Source organism: Schistocerca cancellata, chromosome 1 (genome assembly GCF_023864275.1).
Source record: "Schistocerca cancellata isolate TAMUIC-IGC-003103 chromosome 1, iqSchCanc2.1, whole genome shotgun sequence".
Lineage (NCBI taxonomy): Eukaryota > Metazoa > Arthropoda > Insecta > Orthoptera > Acrididae > Schistocerca > Schistocerca cancellata.
The window spans coordinates 924,105,619-924,124,287 of record NC_064626.1 but is presented as its reverse complement, the minus strand read 5'-3'; the positions used below and the strand labels follow the sequence as shown (position 1 = coordinate 924,124,287).

At 40.6% G+C, this 18,669-nt stretch overlaps 1 protein-coding gene across 1 annotated transcript in view; it reads right to left on the bottom strand.

The window, feature by feature from the left end:
* Positions 1-344: 344 nt before the first annotated feature.
* LOC126162656 (uncharacterized) overlaps positions 345-18,669 on the bottom strand; it is a 91,779-nt gene continuing 73,454 nt past the window's right edge. Inside the window, exon 7 of the mRNA XM_049919298.1 lies at positions 345-984. Coding sequence (XP_049775255.1) covers positions 661-984 — 324 coding nt within the window. The 3' untranslated portion in view covers positions 345-660. The remainder of the gene's footprint in view (positions 985-18,669) is intronic.

Here is an 18,669-nt window from a genome sequence, read left to right as displayed (position 1 = left end):
ATTTTCATATTTAATAATTATCTGAGTAAAGTGTGTGTGTGTGTTTTATTTGTTTCTACTGCAAAGAAATATTTCCTCTTCACTTGTCTGCTTACTTTGAAAATGGGACCTTGAAACAACCATTATCAAAAATAAGTAATAATTTTCACCAAGAGTAAGACAAAATGAAAGGTTTAGTAAATATTTGTCCAAATATATTGGCTATATAATTATCTGCAAAATGGCTTTTTTATAGTTATTAAAGTTATAAGACATAATTATATGTCAAGATCTACTATTAGATAATTTTAGCTATTACACAAGTATAACAACCAATGATTAAAGACTTGTAAATGAACTGAGACAATATAAACACTACATGACAAATTATGCTGTTAAGGAATTGTTAGCAAAAATATAACATGACTGATGCGTTCAAACGAGAGAACTAATTCTCTTTGTTCACGAGACAATTTAGCCTCGGGAAATAAGCTGTTTGCAACAAATGAGCTAATGGGACTTCAGTGTCAGGATAACTTCCTGTGATTTTGCTTGTCTGGTACCCAGTATAAAATAATATTGCAGTACACCAGGATTATGACTGCAGTCGTGCATAAAGATACCAAGAACATTCAAAAGGCAACCAGCACCTAGGATAGTGTCAGTTTGCTATTGTTGTTACTATTTCCTTTCCTTTGCTGTTTCTTGTTGCTTCTTATTGAGATTCTGCTGTTGTGCGAAGGTGTCGTCTTCTTCTTGCTCCACGTTTTTATGTGTAACTGGCAACACCATAGGGGCATGAAGTGAAATTGAACAATACAGTGTGATGGAGGATGACGATCCAAGTGCAGCAGGATCAACAGTGAGGCAATGTTTGCGAGCCCACAGCAAAGATAAGGGTTCATGGTATCCTCTAATTCTGCCCCTCCACGATCGAGGTTTGCCATCACTGGCCACAACTTCTAAGGCTCCTCTGGCTACACCTGCGCGGCCAGATGGAATTGACTGTTGAGAAAGAAAATTAAAATGTTATTTAATTCATCCTGTGTAATGTGACATAGATACCAGAGATACAGCTGTGATGACATGCTTCTGTAGACTACATTAACAACTGCTTATCTTAAGTGATAATAACTAATTTTGTTTAGGAAAGTGTTGATGCACTAGTTTAGTTCCTCTCATAGTTTGCAGCACTATACACCTGCTGTCCATCTGTGTCACACCTCGCTTTTCAAAAGTGTTTCCGAAGAGTGAGTTAAAGCCTGATGTTCTTGAGCTAACTATTAGACCTTTGGGGTACTGCAATGGGGAAGGAGCACATCCATGCATACACAAATGCTGTGACCATCTCAAAAGATCTACTGCCACCTCTGTATTGTTAGTTGTAAATTGAGGAGTTCACAGCTTGGGGTACCATGATGATGTCTGTGCCTCTGGGTAGGATTACCCACAAACATGGGCCCAATGAGGACAGAGTGGTCAAAAAGTGAATGAAGGGTAGCAGGTTAAAGGACAGAGAGGTGGGGGGGGGGGGGGGGGGGGCGGGGGGGGAAGGCAAGTGCCTCGGGAAAAACAGTGTTAGCGATAGTCAAGATGGGTAGTATGAGCAGTCGTGAATTGCTTGATATATGAGCAGTCGTGAATTGCTTGATATCTGTAACATATCATGCAAGGGTAGGCTATGTTGGTTGTGGCTATATCATGCAGCTTGATACTGTGTTCTGCTTTTCATAAAGAGGTCAGTCCAAATCTGTGCAGCAGCATGGTGAGGTTGTGTGTGTCAAGTTATGACCAAATGCTAGGTTTCGTATCCTAGGGCCTTGAGCAACAGTGTCACCTAGTGACAACACTCATCCTGTGTTGCCTTGGGTGACAGATGGAGGTCTGTCCTCAGCTGGATGTCTCCTGTGTAACGAATGAAGTAGCCAAAGCCTCAGAGCGTTTCCTTCGACTACTTGATTCTTTAGTTGATGTCGACTCCTGATGAATCAAAGACGTCCTGGTTTGTTCAGCAGTAGCCCCTTGAGTACTTCCACAGTGAGGTCTGCCTGTTGCTCTCTCCCTCCCACTCCGTCACTGGGGCAACCGTCAGTGGGGCAGCGATAGAAACCTGTTTTTCTGCTGTGTGGGCTGGGAATTTGTGTGTGAGCTGTGAGTACATTTTTCGCTGTTGATGGGACACTCCCATCATTTCAGCAGCCAGGGCTGCCATGAATGAGGTAATCTCTGCTGCTATGGTGGCTTTGAAGGCTGCTGCTGCTGCTGCTGCCGCCTTGACCACAGCTGACAGCGACAGTTGCTGTCCTTCCACTAGCCCCCCCCCCCCCCCCCCTCCCCCAGCCACTCTCACGGGTGGGGTATTGTGGCCATGTACGGGTGGTAGTTGGTATCTGGTCACTCCTCAGTAGCTGCCTCTCTTCCCCCCCCCCCCCCCCCACCCTCCCCTCCCTGATACACACACACACACACACACACACACACACACACACACACACACACGCACCCCCACACCCGCACCCGCACGCGGAATATTTCAGCTGTTTGCAGACAGAGGGAACACCTGATGTCTGCTCATGTCTTGGGTGCTGTTATCTGTTGGCAACTTCCCCCTCGACGGCATTTCTTCTTTGCCATTGTCTTCAGGTTTGTGGCCTAGTTCTGACCACTGAAAGTTGGGTAGTTGCACCTGTTAGCAACATGTGGGCCACCAGAGGAAGCACATATTGCTGCTTCTTATCTTCCACTGTCACACATGGCTGCCTGAGCATTTTACGTAATGCAGGGCTTTAACGGCAATGCTTAGTCATGTGGCCTTCTTCCAGGCACTTTAAGCACTGCTACTATAGCTCCAAGCATGGAGGGAATGCTTCTGCTTTCATCAGGAAACCTAGTAGCTTCCACAGTGCAAAAGTTTGCCTGCCATTTGCTTGGCCATGACAAACTGCAGTGGCTTCCTCCTGTTTGTCCGGTTATGCCCACATCCCCAAACCCAGCATGCAACAGGCCTTCCTTCACTGCTGCCTCGTCACAGGTCCAAGGACACCCATAGATGAGTGCCTGGATAGACTTCTTGCACTGTCTTGGTAATGTCTTTTTTTCTTTTGTGTCTCCACCATCTGGGTGCCCAAAGTGCTCTAGAGTGCACTGTGGTTGGCCTTGTCTGCCACTTGCAGTTCAATTGCAGCATTAGAGTCAATGGGCTTGATGCTGGCTTTATCCCTGTAGCAGCCAGCAATCATATTGTATACCTTTGTCCATGATGTCCCTCTGCATTAAATATACAGAGGAGGGATGGGTGTGTGATCGTCTTGTGTCATCCATCGCTAAGCAGACTATGAGTTGCATGACCAAAGGCCCCTTTGCTGCCGTAGCTCTCTACTCACCGCCTCATTGCCCATTTTGTTGCACGAGAAACACAACAAAATTTGCTTTGTGTCATAAGAATGACACTACAATTCTGCTTACATCTCACCACAGCACACACATGCTGTCTCAGCTCTGTCAGCCTCAGCGGCGTAGTACGCAGCAGCAGCAGCAGCAGCAGCAGCAGCAGCAGCAGTTCGCTTGCTGTACTACAAAACTAGCACTACCATCTGTTGATTCTTTGCTGTACTACATTGTGATAATAAAACATGTGAACAAATAAGTTCAGCAGATAATTTTAGATATACTAGTATATGAGATCCAATTTTGAGAAATATTGCCTATACGTTCATTGCCCTGAGCTACACTCAAGTTACCTGCAAAAACCCAGATGACAATTTGTCTAGTACCTTTGGAAATTAGCATGTTCAGACAGACAAGATGGTTTTAAATAAAACTTTAAACAACAATATCATTTTATTCCATGATCCAATTTTGATGCAATAAGGCAAAGTGCATGAAATTTGTCTAATAGTTTTGGAGATCAGCATGTTGAAACGGACATATGCCCAGCATTACAATTTTTTTGTTGTTATAGATCTCATTATTTCTGAAGAACAAGAGTTACGTACTGTATGCTTTGATGATTACTTGCACTGAACACTGATTCCTACTTTGTTTGTGACAATCTGCAACCTCAGACTCCAAATTTAGAGTAAATTTATGAAACATACAGCTAATAAAATTTCCTTTAGAAGGCCACAAACTTCATGTCTGAAATGCCTTGTTAACTTTCACATCAGTATAGAAAAATCTACTGCAAGCGGTGTGCAGCAAAGAAAATTCCATGTAGAACTTTTTTCTTTCTGTTGTGGCTGCATACAATTCTGAACAGATTTTTCTACTTGCCAAAAGTATAACTCAACAGCAAAGTACTTGGAAGTAAGTATGAAATTGCAATATTTTTGGATAGGCACTTGGATGTGTTTTATTCTCTCATTTCAACACCAGGCCTACTGCTCACTTTTGCTGAATATTTTTTTTATTTTGAAACTTCATTATCTCAGAAGATTATTCCTTAACTCAATGGCAACTTCATGTTAAAAAAAGTAGCAGTAGTTTTTGTCTACACAGTAACACAATAAAAGCTGCATAGCGTGTGGATTTACCAATCTGCTGACTAAGATATACATGTCAGAAATAGAACTTTGCAGTTTTATTGCATTGTGTCTATTAATTGTTTCTCTCTAGTATCTGAAAGTGTTATTAGTTTCAAATTTTACAGTATTAGTTAGGTGAAATGCAGGAATAAAAGTGGTAGGTTTATTAAAAAACAAATATGGTGACAAAAGACATTACTGTATGTGTGAAAAATACACACACGTAGAATACTGTATCTCACAACTCAATAATAATTTTTAGTGAGGCCATAATTAAATTTTTGAAATGAGCTGGGATTACTTACTCTAAATTTGACATCAACTGTAAACTGCCTCACCTGAATTTTACAAGATAATCACACCTTATTATAACATCATTATACAGTCAGTATTTGGTATTTAGTTGAAACAATTAAATTTTTATTATTTATCATGTAGCTGATATTTAATCAATTCTTCTCAGTAATGTGAGGATCTCATTTTTTAATGCACAGCATGAATTGCCTCCTTCTGCACCATATAGATATCTTGTGCAAATCATTTTGCATTTCATAACAATCTTTTGAGGACTTCACTACATTGTAAATGACATCATTTGCAAAAAATCAAAGAGGGCTGGTTACATAATCTCCCAAACAGCAAAGGGCCTATAACACTTTCTGGTGTGAAGCTGGGTATCACTTCCATTTTACTCAATGACTTTCCATCAGTTATTACAAACAGTGACCTCTTTGACAGGGACTCATGCATCCAGTCACACAACTGAGACAATACTCCATACACACACTATCTGATTAGACAGGCACTTGTGAGGACCAATGTCAAAAATCTTATGGAAATCTAGAAATATGGAATCAACTTGAGAGCCCCTGCCAATCATACTTGTTGTTGTTGTTGTTGTTGCTGTTGTTGTTGTTGTTGTTTTCAGTCCTGAGACTGGTTTGATGCAGCTCTCCATGCTACTCTATCCTGTGCAAGCTTCATCTCCCAGTACATACTGCAACCCACATCCTTCTGAATCTGCTTAGTGTATTCATCTCTTGGTCTCCCTCTACGATTTTTACCCTCCACGCTGCCCTCCATATCTAAATCCCTTGATGCCTCAGAACATGTCCTACCAACCGGTCCCTTCTTCTTGTCAAGTCGTGCCACAAACTCCTCTTCTCCCCAATTCTGTTCAATACCTCCTCATTAGTTATGTGATCTACCCATCTAATCTTAAGCATTCTTTCGTAGCACCACATTTCAGAAGCTTCTATTCTCTTCTTGTCTAAACTATTTATCGTCCACATTTCACTTCCATACATGGCTACACTCCATACAAATACTTTCAGAAACAGCTTCCTGACACTTAAATCTATACTCGATGTTAGCAAATTTATCTTCTTCAGAAACGCTTTCCTTGCCATTCTGTCTACATTTTATATCCTCTCTACTTTGACCATCATCAGTTATTTTGCTCCCCAAATAGCAAAACTCCTTTACTACTTTGTCTCATTTCCTAATCTAATTCCCTCAGCATCACCCGACTTAATTCGACTACATTCCATTATCCTTGTTTTGCTTTTGTTGACGTTCATCTTATACCCTCTTTTCAAGACACTGTCCATTCTGTTCAACTGCTCTTCCAAGTCCTTTGCTGTCTCTTGACAGAATTACAATGTCATCGGCGAACCTCAAACTTTTTATTTCTTCTCCATGGATTTTAATACCTACTCTGAATTTTTCCTTTTGTTTCCTTTACTGCTTGCTCAATACACAGATTGAATAACATCGGGGACAGGCTACAACCCTGTCTCTCTCCCTTCCCAAACGCTTCTTCCCTTTCATTCCCCTCGACTCTTATAACTGCCATCTGGTTTCTGTACAAATTGTAAATAGCCTTTCGCTCCCTGTATTTTACCCCTGCCATCTTTAGAATTTGAAAGAGAGTATTCCAGTCAACATTGTCAAAAGCTTTCTCTAAGTCTACAAATCATAGAAACATAGGTTTGCCTTTCTTTAATCTCTCTTCTAAGATAAGTCGTAGGGTCAGTATTGCCTCACATGTTCCAACATTTCTGCGGAACCCAAACTGATCTTCCCCGAGGTCGGCTTCTATCAGTTTTTCCATTCGTCTGTAAAGAATTTGTGTTAGTATTTTGCAGCGGTGACTTATTAGACTGATAGTTCAGTAATTTTCACATCTGTCAACACCTGCGTTCTTTGAGATTGGAATTATATTCTTCTTGAAGTCTGAGGGTATTTCGCCTGTCTCATACATCTTGCTCACCAGATGGTAGAGTTTTGTCAGGACTGGCTCTCCCAAGGCCGTCAGTAGTTCTAATGGAATGTTGTCTACTCCCGGGGCCTTCTTTCGACTCAGGTCTCTCAGTGCTCTGTCAAACTCTTCACGCAGTATTGTATCTCCCATTTCATCTTCATCTACATCCTCTTCCATTTCCATAATATTGTCCTCAAGTACATCGCCCTTGTATAGACCCTCTATATACTCCTTCCACCTTTCTGCTTTCCCTTCTTTGCTTAGAACTGGGTTTCCATCTGAGCTCTTGATATTCATACAAGTGGTTCTCTTTTCTCCAAAGGTCTCTCTAATTTTCCTGTAGGCTGTATCTATCTTACCTTTAGTGAGAAAAGCCTCTACATCCTTACATTTGTCCTCTATCCATCCCTGCTTAGCCATTTTGCACTTCCTATCGATCTCATTTTTGAGACGTTTGTATTCCTTTTTGCCTGCTTAATTTGGTGCATTTTTATATTTTCTTCTTTCATCAATTAAATTCAATATTCCTTCTGTTACACAAGGATTTCTACTAGCCCTTGTCTTTTATCTACTTGATCCCCTGCTGCCTTTACTACTTCATCCCTTAGAGCTACCCATTCTTATTCTACTGTATTTCTTTCCCCCATTCATGTCAATTGTTCCCTTATGCTCTCCCTGAAACTTTGTACAACCTCTGGTTCTTTCAGTTTATCCAGGTCCCATCTCCTTAAATTCCGACCTTTTTGCAGTTTGTTCAGTTTACTCATTACTTCATGGGAATGAGGGCAAGTTGTATACTGAAAGACTGATATTTTCTAAATCTGTGCTGGCTATGTGTCTGCAGACTGATTTCCTTTAGGTATTTCATAACTGTCAAACACAGTGTGTGTTCCAAAATCTTACAGCATTGCTAAGTATGTAGCTATTGCACAGTGCACTCCGAAAGGAACCTCACTGGTATACAATCGGGACAAGAAGACTAGCCCTTATTAAATGGCTTGAGTTGCTTGACTACACCAAGAGTATTTACTTTTAAGTTACTTATGGTGGCAACTGCTTTTGATTTGAATTCTGAAGTATTTAATGCATCTTCTTTGGTGAAGAAAGTTCGGAAAATGAAGTTCAGTCACTCTGCTGTAGTGGCCTGTCATCAGCAACAGTACCATTGCCACAGCACAGTGAAGTTAATGATTGTGCTGTTGGTGTACATTACATGTGATTAAAATCTCCCCAAATGTTCTATCAAATTTCAAGACAGAGTGTCATTGTGTAAGCTATTAAAAGCATCTCGCACTGAAGTCCAAGCTGATTTTGGAGCTTATGTAAAACAACATCAGTCTTCAAAATTTTTCTTTCTATTAAATCTGGCATGTTATTTCATTGCATCTGCGAAAGTGTCCTGAACTGCTTTGTGGATGATGGGGGACCTGTTCAGTTTCTCTTAATTTACTGGATATGAACCTCTCAACTGCCATCAGTACTACTACTTCGAATTTAAGCCACGTGTACTCAACACTTATGTAGTTAATTCGGGAGGGATAGAGACACTCTCATCAAGCTATCAGGCAAATTCTTATCCTTTTTCAATAGTTATATTTTGCAATCATTTTAGATAGATTTGGATGTTACAATATTCAGTCTGTATGGAACCTCCTTGTGGGCATGTGGGGCGGCAGGTTTTATTAAGAAGAGTTGGTTGTATAGTTGTTGTATATTACGCTGTCTTTCTCACGCGAGGCTGGCAACTAATTTTGTGGTCAGACAGAAAGTGATGGAGAACATACTGACCATATTTCCCAGACTGCATGGCCACATTCTGGTCCAGCCCACTGAAAGAAATGTTTCTATTTTCCTTCTACTTAGTGGGATCAGGACTATGATTATAAATGAAAGTACAAAGTTCTATTCAAACATATATCAAGTATCTCTCACACAACACTTTGAAAGTCACAAAGTTCAACTGACAGCAAATCTTCCTATTCTTAACAGCACAACTAGCAATTCATAGGCGACTTCTACGGTATGTTCATACCAAATTCTCTTACGCCTTGACTAATAATACTCAAATGAATGTTCCAATGTAACAGTAAGAGAGAAGGAAAGTTGCTTCTCACCATATAACGGAGATGCTGAATCGCGATAGGCACGATAAAAAGATTCACACAAACATAGCTTTCGGCCATTAAGGCCTTTGTCAGCAGAAGACAAAACACACACACACACACACACACACACACACACACAACTTGCACACACGTCTGCAGTCCCAAGTGAAGTGTTGCAGTTTATATGGAGGGTAGGAGAGAAGGTGCGGAGGGGGTAGGGGTAAGTAGCGAAAAGGAGAGAAATAAAAATAAAAGACTGGGTGTGGCGGTGAAATGACGGCTGTGTGTGCTGTAATGGGAACAGGGAGGGGGCTGGATGGGTGAGGACAGTGACTAATGACGGTTGAGGCCAGGAACATTACGGGAATGTAGGATGTATTGTAGGGAAAGTTCCCACCTGTGCATTTCAGAAAAGCTGGTGTTGGTGGGAAGGATCCATATGGCACAGGCTGTGAAGCAGTCATTGAGATGAGGGGTATCATGTTAGGCAGCATGTTCAGCTACAGGGTGGTCCACTTGTTTTTTGGCCACATTTTGTTGGTGGCTGTTCATGCGGACAGACAGCTTGTTGGTTGTCATGCCAACATACAATGCAGCACAGTGGTTGCAGCTTAGCTTGTAGATCACATGACTGGTTTCACAGGTATCCCTGCCTTTGATGTGATAGGTAATGTTAGTGACTGGACTGGAGCAGGTGGTGGTAGGAGGATGTATGGTACAGGTCTTGCATCTAGGTTTATTACAGGGGTATGAGCCATGAGGTAAGGGATTGGGAGCAGAAGTTGTGTAAGGATGGATGAGTATACTGTGTAGGCTTGGTGGACAGCGGAATACCACGGTAGGAGGGGTGGGAAGGATAATGGGTAGGACATTTCTCATTTCAGGGCACGACGAGAGGTAGTCAAAACCCTGGCAGAGAATCTAATTCAGTTGCTCCAGTCCCGGGTGGTACTGAGTTACGAGGGGAATGCTCCTATGTGGCCGGACTGTGGGACTTTGGGAGGTGGTGGGAGACTGGAAAGATAAGGCATGGGAGATTTGTTTTTGTACAAGGATGGGAGGATAATTACGGTCAGTGAAGGCTTCAGTGAGACCCTCAGTACATTTAGAGAGGGACTGCTCGTCACTGCAGATGCAACGACCATGGGTGGCTAGTCTGTATGGAAGGGACTTCTTGGTATGAAATGGGTGGCAGTTGTCGAAGTGGAGGTATTGCTGGTGGTTAGTAGGTTTGATATGGATGGAGGTACTGATGTAGCAATCTCTGAGGCGGAGGTCAACATCTAGGAAGGTAGCTTGTTGGGTTTAATAGGACCAGGTGAAACAAATGGGGGAGAAGTTGTTGAGGTTCTGGAGGAATGTGAATAAGGTGTCCTCACCTTCAATCCAGATAGCAAAGATGGCATGAATAAATCTGAACCAGGTGAGGGGTTCAGGATTCCAGGTTTTTAGGAAGGATTCCTCTAGATGGCCCATGAATAGGTTAGCATAGGATAGTGCCATGCGGGTGCCCATAGCTGTACCACAGATTTGTTTGTAGGTAATGCCTTCAAAGGAGAAGTAATTCTGGGTGAGGATATAGTTGGTCATGGAGACTAGGAAGGAGGTTGTTGGTTTGGAATCCATAGGACATCTGGAAAGGTACTGTTCGATAACAGTAAGGCCATGGGCATTAGAAATGTTAGTGTACAGGGAGGAGGCATCAATAGTGACGAGCAGGTCACCGTGTGGTAAAGGGAGAGGTACTGTGGAGAGTCGGTCGAGGAAATGGTTGGTATCTTTTATATAGGAGGATAGGTTCCAGGTAATAGGTTGAAGGTGTTGGTCTACGAGAGCAGAGATTCTCTCAGTGAGGGCACAATAACCGGGCACAATGGGGCGTCCTGGGTGGTTGGGTTCATGGACTTTAGGAAGCATGTAGAAGGTGGGAGTGCGGGGAGTGGTTGGGGTAAGTAGAGAGATGGACTCTGGGGAGAGGTTCTGGGATGGGCCTAAGGATTTGAGTAGTGACTGGAGATCCTGCTGGATTGCTGGAATGGGATCACTGTGGCATGGTTTGTAGGTGGAAGTGTCTGACAGCTGACGAAATCCTTCTGCCACGTAATCCTTGCGGTTCAAAACTTCGATGGTGAGGCCTTTGTCTGCAGGTAGGATTATAAGATCTTGTCCACCCTTACACAACCCCTGCTCCTAAACCCTTACCTCCTGGCACATACCCCTGTAATAGACCTAGATGCAAGACCTGTCCCATACATCCTCCTACCACCACCTGCTCCAGTCCAGTCACTAACATTACCTATCACATCAAAGGCAGGGATACCTGTGAAACCAGTCATGTGATCTACAAGCTAAGCTGCAACCACTGTGCTGCATTGTATGTTGGCATGACAACCAACAAGCTGTCTGTCTGCATGAACAGCCACCAACAAACTGTGGCCAAAAAACAAGTGGACCACCCTGTAGCTGAACATGCTGCCTAACATGATACACCTCATCTCAATGACTGCTTCACAGCCTGTGCCATATGGATCCTTCCCACCAACACCAGCTTTTCTGAAATGCGCAGGTGGGAACTTTCCCTACAATACATCCTACATTCTCGTAACCCTCCTGGCCTCAACCTTCATTAGTCACTGTCCTCACCCATCCAGCCCCCTCCCTGTTCCCATTACAGCACACACAGCCATCATTTCACCGCCACACCCAGTCTTTTATTTTTCATTTTTATTTCTCTCCTTTCCGCTACCTACCCCCTCCCCCCTCCGCACCTTCTCTCCTACCCTCCGTCTAAAGTGCAACACTTCACTGTCCATCACTTCCACCATACTATCCCTCGCCCTCCCCGCCCCAGCCTCCTCCTTACCCACACCCAGTCGCCACTCCCATCATGCACTGGTGCTGCTGCTCGCATTGTAGTTTCAACTCTCTGTGACTGCAGATGTGTGTGCAAGTTGCATTTGTGTGTGCGTGTGTGTGTGTGTGTGTGTGTGTGTGTGTGTGTGTGTGTGTGTGCTGCTGACAAAGGCCTTAATGGCTGGAAGCTATGTTTGTGCGAATCTTGTTATCGTGCCTATCATGGCTCAACATCTCCGCTATATGGTGAGTAGCAACTTTCCTTCTCTCGTATTGTTACATTCCATCCTGGATTTTCCATTGTTTGATCAAATGAATGTTCGAAATAAATGCTCGCCATAAAAGTGGAAATAATAGTCACCATTCGCCACGCGGATATGTAATTATCCCAAATGGCACACTAACAGTTCCTTTGGAGAATTCTAAGTGATACAGAACAGTGTACAGTCCTTGCGAGTCCACTACTAGTTATTACCACAAATACGCGATTTGTCACAGTCTATTTCTGACGTCATCCAAGGCAGAGCGCGATCCGACGATTAACAGACGTGGATCTTACAGTGGCTGAGTGTGAAGTGAACCTCTCCCGCCTTCGGGCTGTATTTATATATGTGTCACAACAGACGACTGAGGGAACATCTGTTGTTACTGCCTTAACACATGGCAGCAGCCCCAGAATGACCGCTTTCTCAGACACATAATCTTTAATAACAGTTATGAATTAATTTAGAACCTTCTGAATTTTTACATGTATTTAGATAAGTTGTTTGAAAGCACAGAAAAAGTATCAGATTGATTTAATAAAAACTTTGCCTTCTAGTGTTTTTATAGTGGAACTAACGGTAGATTGTAACCTCTGAACCTTACCTTTACTAGAACCTGTATTAGCTGTTATTAATAGAACTCTAAAATTTGGTATAGCTCTATTATTTAGTAAGTTTTAACATGTGCTCTAACCGAAATTCTTCGCCATTAAAATTACTGCTACTTAATCTACTACAAATGGGTATATTTTAGTTACAAATTTGTTTTTCACTTAATTACTCAAAAACTACAAGAGGTAGCTTAACGTGGTCTCTTAGTAATTATTTTTAGGGTGAACTGAAGCATAAAACAAATTTTTATGTTTCGAAGTCCAGTTTTTAGCACCTTCCATCTTTTAAAAATATGGATTCCGGTCATAGTTTTCGTTCTGTAGCTTTGAAATTTGCCACTTATTTATGTGGTCCATGGGCACATTCTGACCAAATTCTGCCTTTCTAGGTTTATTATTTAGCGCCACTTTTTTCATAAAACTGCATTTTTGCAGAAACTATCAAGTCCAGGTACATTAAGACTTGATATTTGAAACGTTATTACATTAAGGGGAGACGGAAGGCAAGTAGGCTTCAAAAATTCGATTTTTAGATTTTAGCATATTTGAAATGCCTGGTCTTCCCTGTGTGAAACAGTTTTTGTTTTATATAAATATGACAATTTTTTCGTAAGGTATGAAGCTTTTTCCTGACACCCTGTGCAATCTATGGACGGTGACAGCAAGGCTTATGACCGGGTATGTGCAGAACAACCTTATGGTTCTAATGTCACAATTTCTAAATTAGAGTGCATTGGGTATGCCCAGAAGAGAATAGGGTCCAGGTTGAGAAGATTATTGAAAGAAAAGTAAAAAATAGTATTGGAAGATGAAGAAGATAGGTGGTAAAGGTCGCTTGACAAATGTTGAAATAGATAGATTACAGAATTATTATGGCTTGGCCATAAGAAGACATGTAGGTAATCTAGAAAACATGAAAAAAGCTGTATGGGCTATCTTTTTCCATAAGCTTTCCACAAATGAAAATCTAGTGCGCGGTCTTTGCCCGAATGATCCTGACACTTAGTGCACGTACAGGAGAAGTGTCAGACACTACTACAAAAATTCTTTACCTGCATCACTAATGAATGAAATTAAACCCATATTTAGAGACCTTTGTAAAGATACCTTGTTGAAGAAATGTCTTCATGGGAAAACCTAAAATTTAAATGAATTTGTGAATTCTGTCATTTGGGACCAGTTACCAAAAACAGTATTTGCTCAGCTTACAACCCTCAAATTTGGTGTTTATGATGCTATTTTATGCTTCAATGATGGTGTAATTAGAAAACTGGATGTTTTGGAATTATTTGGCATAATATCTAGTGGAAATACTGCAAAATCCTTGGTGCAAATAGATAGAGAGACAATCTGCAAAGCAGATATTGTTAATTTAAAATGCACAAAAAAAGATCAGTGTGATTCAGATGATGCTCAGTATGGTGCAGGAAAATATTAGTGGTAAGTAATTCTCATCAATAACTGTACTAGAATTGCAATATTAAACTTTAAATGGATTTTTCTCAAAACTAAATGTTTTTATTACTTTTAGGTACCATTATTTGATAAATTAATGTGGTTAGAAACACGAAATTTGGTCAATTTGTACTGCAGATGGTAATAAGTTATTACAAGTAAATTGAGAGCCACCAAACAATCAGAAACTGTTTAATAATAATTAATGTAAAAAAAAAAGTTAAATTTTACTCGTGAAAGAATAAATTTTTTTCTCCAAAACCATAAGAGGTATTATGTTCATTTTACTTGTAAATTGAGGCATATATATATATAAAAGCAGATATTATTAATTTAAAATGCACAAAAAAAGATCATATATATATGCAGTAAAAATTTCATTGTTTTATCACATAGTTATTTTGCAAAGTGTACCTATTCAAGGGTAAAATAGCATTGGCAGAATAGGAATAAAAACTGCCTTCCATATCCCCTTAAAATGTACTTTAACAAAGTTTTAAATGTAAATTTTGACTTTTAATTTTATACTTGTGGTGCAATACTTGCGCGCTACCAGACGCATTAAGGTGACGTGGTGCTACTAGCAGAAAACTGGGTTAAATCCCAGCACATTCATTTGCATCTGTATCACACACACGATACAGTGCTTGTTTGCTTCAGACACTAATTCCTGTACCCATCATCGTGCATTGTATTTGCTCAGGATTGATGTCGCCAAGACAACTAGTATTTTTTTTATTGCAACCGTTTACACATTGTGTGGGCTCCTGAACTAACTGCTCAAAATAATATTCAGTGCAATTTCGGATGATGTTTTGTGCCTCCAACATTAAATATGTATTTTCCACCACCTTCTCATCGGTATATTGAAGTTACCCGCAACTATGATATAATGTGTCAGCTAACTATTTGAAATGAGATCCCCAATTTTCCTTGAACCCTTCAGTACCTATGTTATTTGAGTCAGGGTGTCAGATTGTCGAGTATAACTGACTTCAATTTCAGTAAAAGATAAACTACTTTTAACAGCAATGAAAACACCGCCGCCTTGGTGAAAATTGAATTTACCTCTGGTTTTAGCCAGCTTTCAGAGCCTATAACTATATCTTGTTTCAATGCTTCCTATGCGTTCTTGGAGCTGTGGTTCTTTCCAAACACAGTTATGACACTTTACAACTATAATACCAATGTTTCCTACCGTTGGGTCAGTTTATAGTTATACCCTTTTTCAGTGTCCAACATGCACCCTTTGACACTGAACCCTTTTTTTCATACTTCTGCAATCTTCTAACCTAAAAAACCATCAACTCCACTCCACACTGTGTAGCAACCGCTTGTGTGTAATGAGCCTATGATCTATTAAGCAGATCCTGACACCGCTCCACCCTACAGTGTAAATCAAGGCAGCTGCAGCCTGTACATTAGCAGACCTGTTTCAGCCTCTACTTCACATCCTCTGTACCACAGGTCCACAGTTGGACCTGCCAGTGATCCTGCAGATGGTGATCTCCAACTTCAACTTGCAAGCAAGAACGGCTCTCTTTACTACTTCAGGGAGCTGCAAGAAACCAGAGAGTATATCTTCCGATGCAAAGTGATCATTAGCACCAGCATGAATCACACCCCTCCAGTTGGCTGCACCCTGTGCTCTTCATGGCATTCAGAATGACCCATTCCACATCTGGATGACTCTCTCCAGTATGCAGACTTCACACTGGACTTCCTCCCCTCCTTGCCAGCCATGTGCTTAAGGAGCTCCATCAAGAGATTAACAGTGGAGCTCCCAACTACTAATTGTTCCAACCTCGCTGAATACTCGCATCTTGTATGCTGAGAGGCTTCCTCTGAAACATGCCAAGTGACTGGATCAGTCCCACAAAATGTCTTTCGCTGTCTGCGTCAGCTCAAATCAATCTCCCACTCTGCCATGGGTAAGGGATCAACATCAATGTGACCAGTAACGGGGCTGACCACAGTAGTGGATTGATCGGGGAGGCAAGTTGAATGTACTGAATGTCTCTTGAACCCACCATCCATGTCACCACTGCATGACAAACCATTACTATCTGGAGATGTGAGAAAATGGTCACCAACTAAGCCTGCATCAGAACACATCCATATTAAGAACTGTGGAAATCTCTACTACAGAAACAGGAGAAATTTGAGAACGTTAATTGTGAAAGCAGGCAAAACTAAATAAGTAGCTCACTTCTTGTTAGAACTCTCCTATTGCTGCTACTGGGGAGCAAAGACTGATGAATGAGTGACCTGCCAATTCACAATGTCTTCTCCGTTTCTCTCTTCATAGAAAAACATTATTCAGTATACTGAAGTACACTCTTCTCTAGTACACGCACAAATTAGCAACTGTGCTTTACAAAACTTTGGACCTTGGTAAAATCATCCAGTGAATCTAAGACAACTGCTTGAATGATGGCACTGAAATGGAAGATTATAAAAATGAAGGCAGAAATAATTATGTCATTCAAAACTGCTTAACCAACAAATCATCGTGTCATTTCTATTTTATATTATCAAATGATAAAAAAATGACAGATACAGAACTGAAAACCGGACAGTATTAAAAAAAACTGTCATGGAATGTGATAGATCAGTGCATATTTCTTCATACTTTTTCTATTTAGGTCTCTAACAATGATTTTGTTTTATTACCGAAACTGAATTGAAAAAGCTGTTCTACATCTACATCTACATGGATACTCTGCAAATCACATTTGAGTGCCTGGCAGAGGGTTCATCGAACCACCTTCACAAATCTCCATTATTCCAATCTTGTATAGCGTGCGGAAAGAATGAACACCTGTATCTTCCCACACGAGCTCTGATTTCCCTTATTTTATCTTGGTGATCATTTCTCCCTATGTAGGTTGGTGTCAACAAAATATTTTCGCATTCGGAGGAGAAAGTTGGTGATTGGAATTTCGTGAGAAGATTCCGTCGCAACAAAAAAAGCCTTTCTTTTAATGATGTCCAGCCCAAATCCTGTATCATTTCTGTGACACTTTCTCCCATATTTCGCGATAATACAAAATGTGCTGCCTTTCCTTGAATTTTTTTCGATGTACTCCGTCAGTTCTAGCTGGTAAGGATCCCACACTGCGCAGCAGTATTCTAAAAGAGGACGGACAAGTGTAGTGTAGGCAGTCTTCTTAGTAGGTGTTTCCCTGTTATTACTTAACCAATGTTGTCAGACAATTTTTTATTATTGTAAAATTTAACATCTATTTCATATAAGATAAGTGAGTCTAAGGAATTAATAGCTGATAGACACCACAGTATTCCATGTCAGTACTGTAGGTAACATTTATGCAGGAGATAAAACACTGTCCTGAACTACCTGGGAAAGCAGGAAACTACTTTCTCTAACAGTTGCATGTACATAGGTAGGATTCCACGTTAGTGTGTTCTCGAATCCTCTGATATGGCACACTATCAAAATTATTTGATACAACCTTAATTTAGGTATTGAGCCTGGAACTTTGCACTGTCCCCCCCCCTCCAAGTATAACTAATTCCTTTCTATTAATTGTACTATAATACCAACACATTGCCATGTGGAGGCACTTAGTCAATTTCTGTGACTTACAGAGAGGTTGTGACAAGTGTAGAGAATCTTCCTTCTAACATTTCACTTTACATATTTTCATTTAAGATACTTCTTATGTTTTGGGATAATACAAAATCGAGAAGCATTTTTCATCTTAGTCTTGTTCAAGCTTTACTCCTATGCTTTTCTAGTATTTGTCTCAAATATTAGCTTTTTCTAAAACCACCTGCTCTTAATCACTGAGCTGATAGTACACTGGTTACACTGAGTCCTTCCTCCTATTAGCCACATCAGTTGTCCCTTGCCAGAACCAACTGTTTGTGTGTGATGCCACCAACAGAATGTCAGTGTACCTTTCCCAATTATGTGTCATCTATAAGGAGCAGATTTTTTAGGTAAATAAATATTTTTTTACTTTTAGATAAAAAGCTGTAACTAAGATAGAAATTCCCGAAGCAGCCCACTTCAGTCATATATTTTTGCAATCTATAATTAATAATGTATGTTTTTGGAATATATAAGTAAATATATATTTTAAATAATATTGCTAAAACACAATTTGTCACTTTCCCTTCTTAGAATTTTTAAGTTACCAGAAAGTCTCATAATTTTTGTATTATGAGAACACAATTTGAATGAACTTCATTCATAAATGTACTGCGTAGTGATTGACCTCCACTACATGTGCCTGTCTCGCTATCTGAAAGGGGAATCCCTTATTTATGATGTGGGTGGATGATGCAATATATGCAACAATTTCCAGTCATTGCCCGTGTCTTGTTTAAAGCAGAGGATTATACAGTATATTAAATGAAGTGATTGGTGATATAATGCTGTAACTAAAGTCAAGTGTTCACACTCATTTGTAAAATATAATGGAAGGATACTACTCAGTCAAAAATGTGGGATCAGTAAATGCAGACCAGCGATCTGAAGTCTTGCAGTGTTTACCATTTAGTATACATAGAATGTCCACTTCATGTAGAACAACCAGACAAGTTCTTTTAGGTGAGGCAGCTTTCTCTTCACATATCCTAATTTTAAAAAGT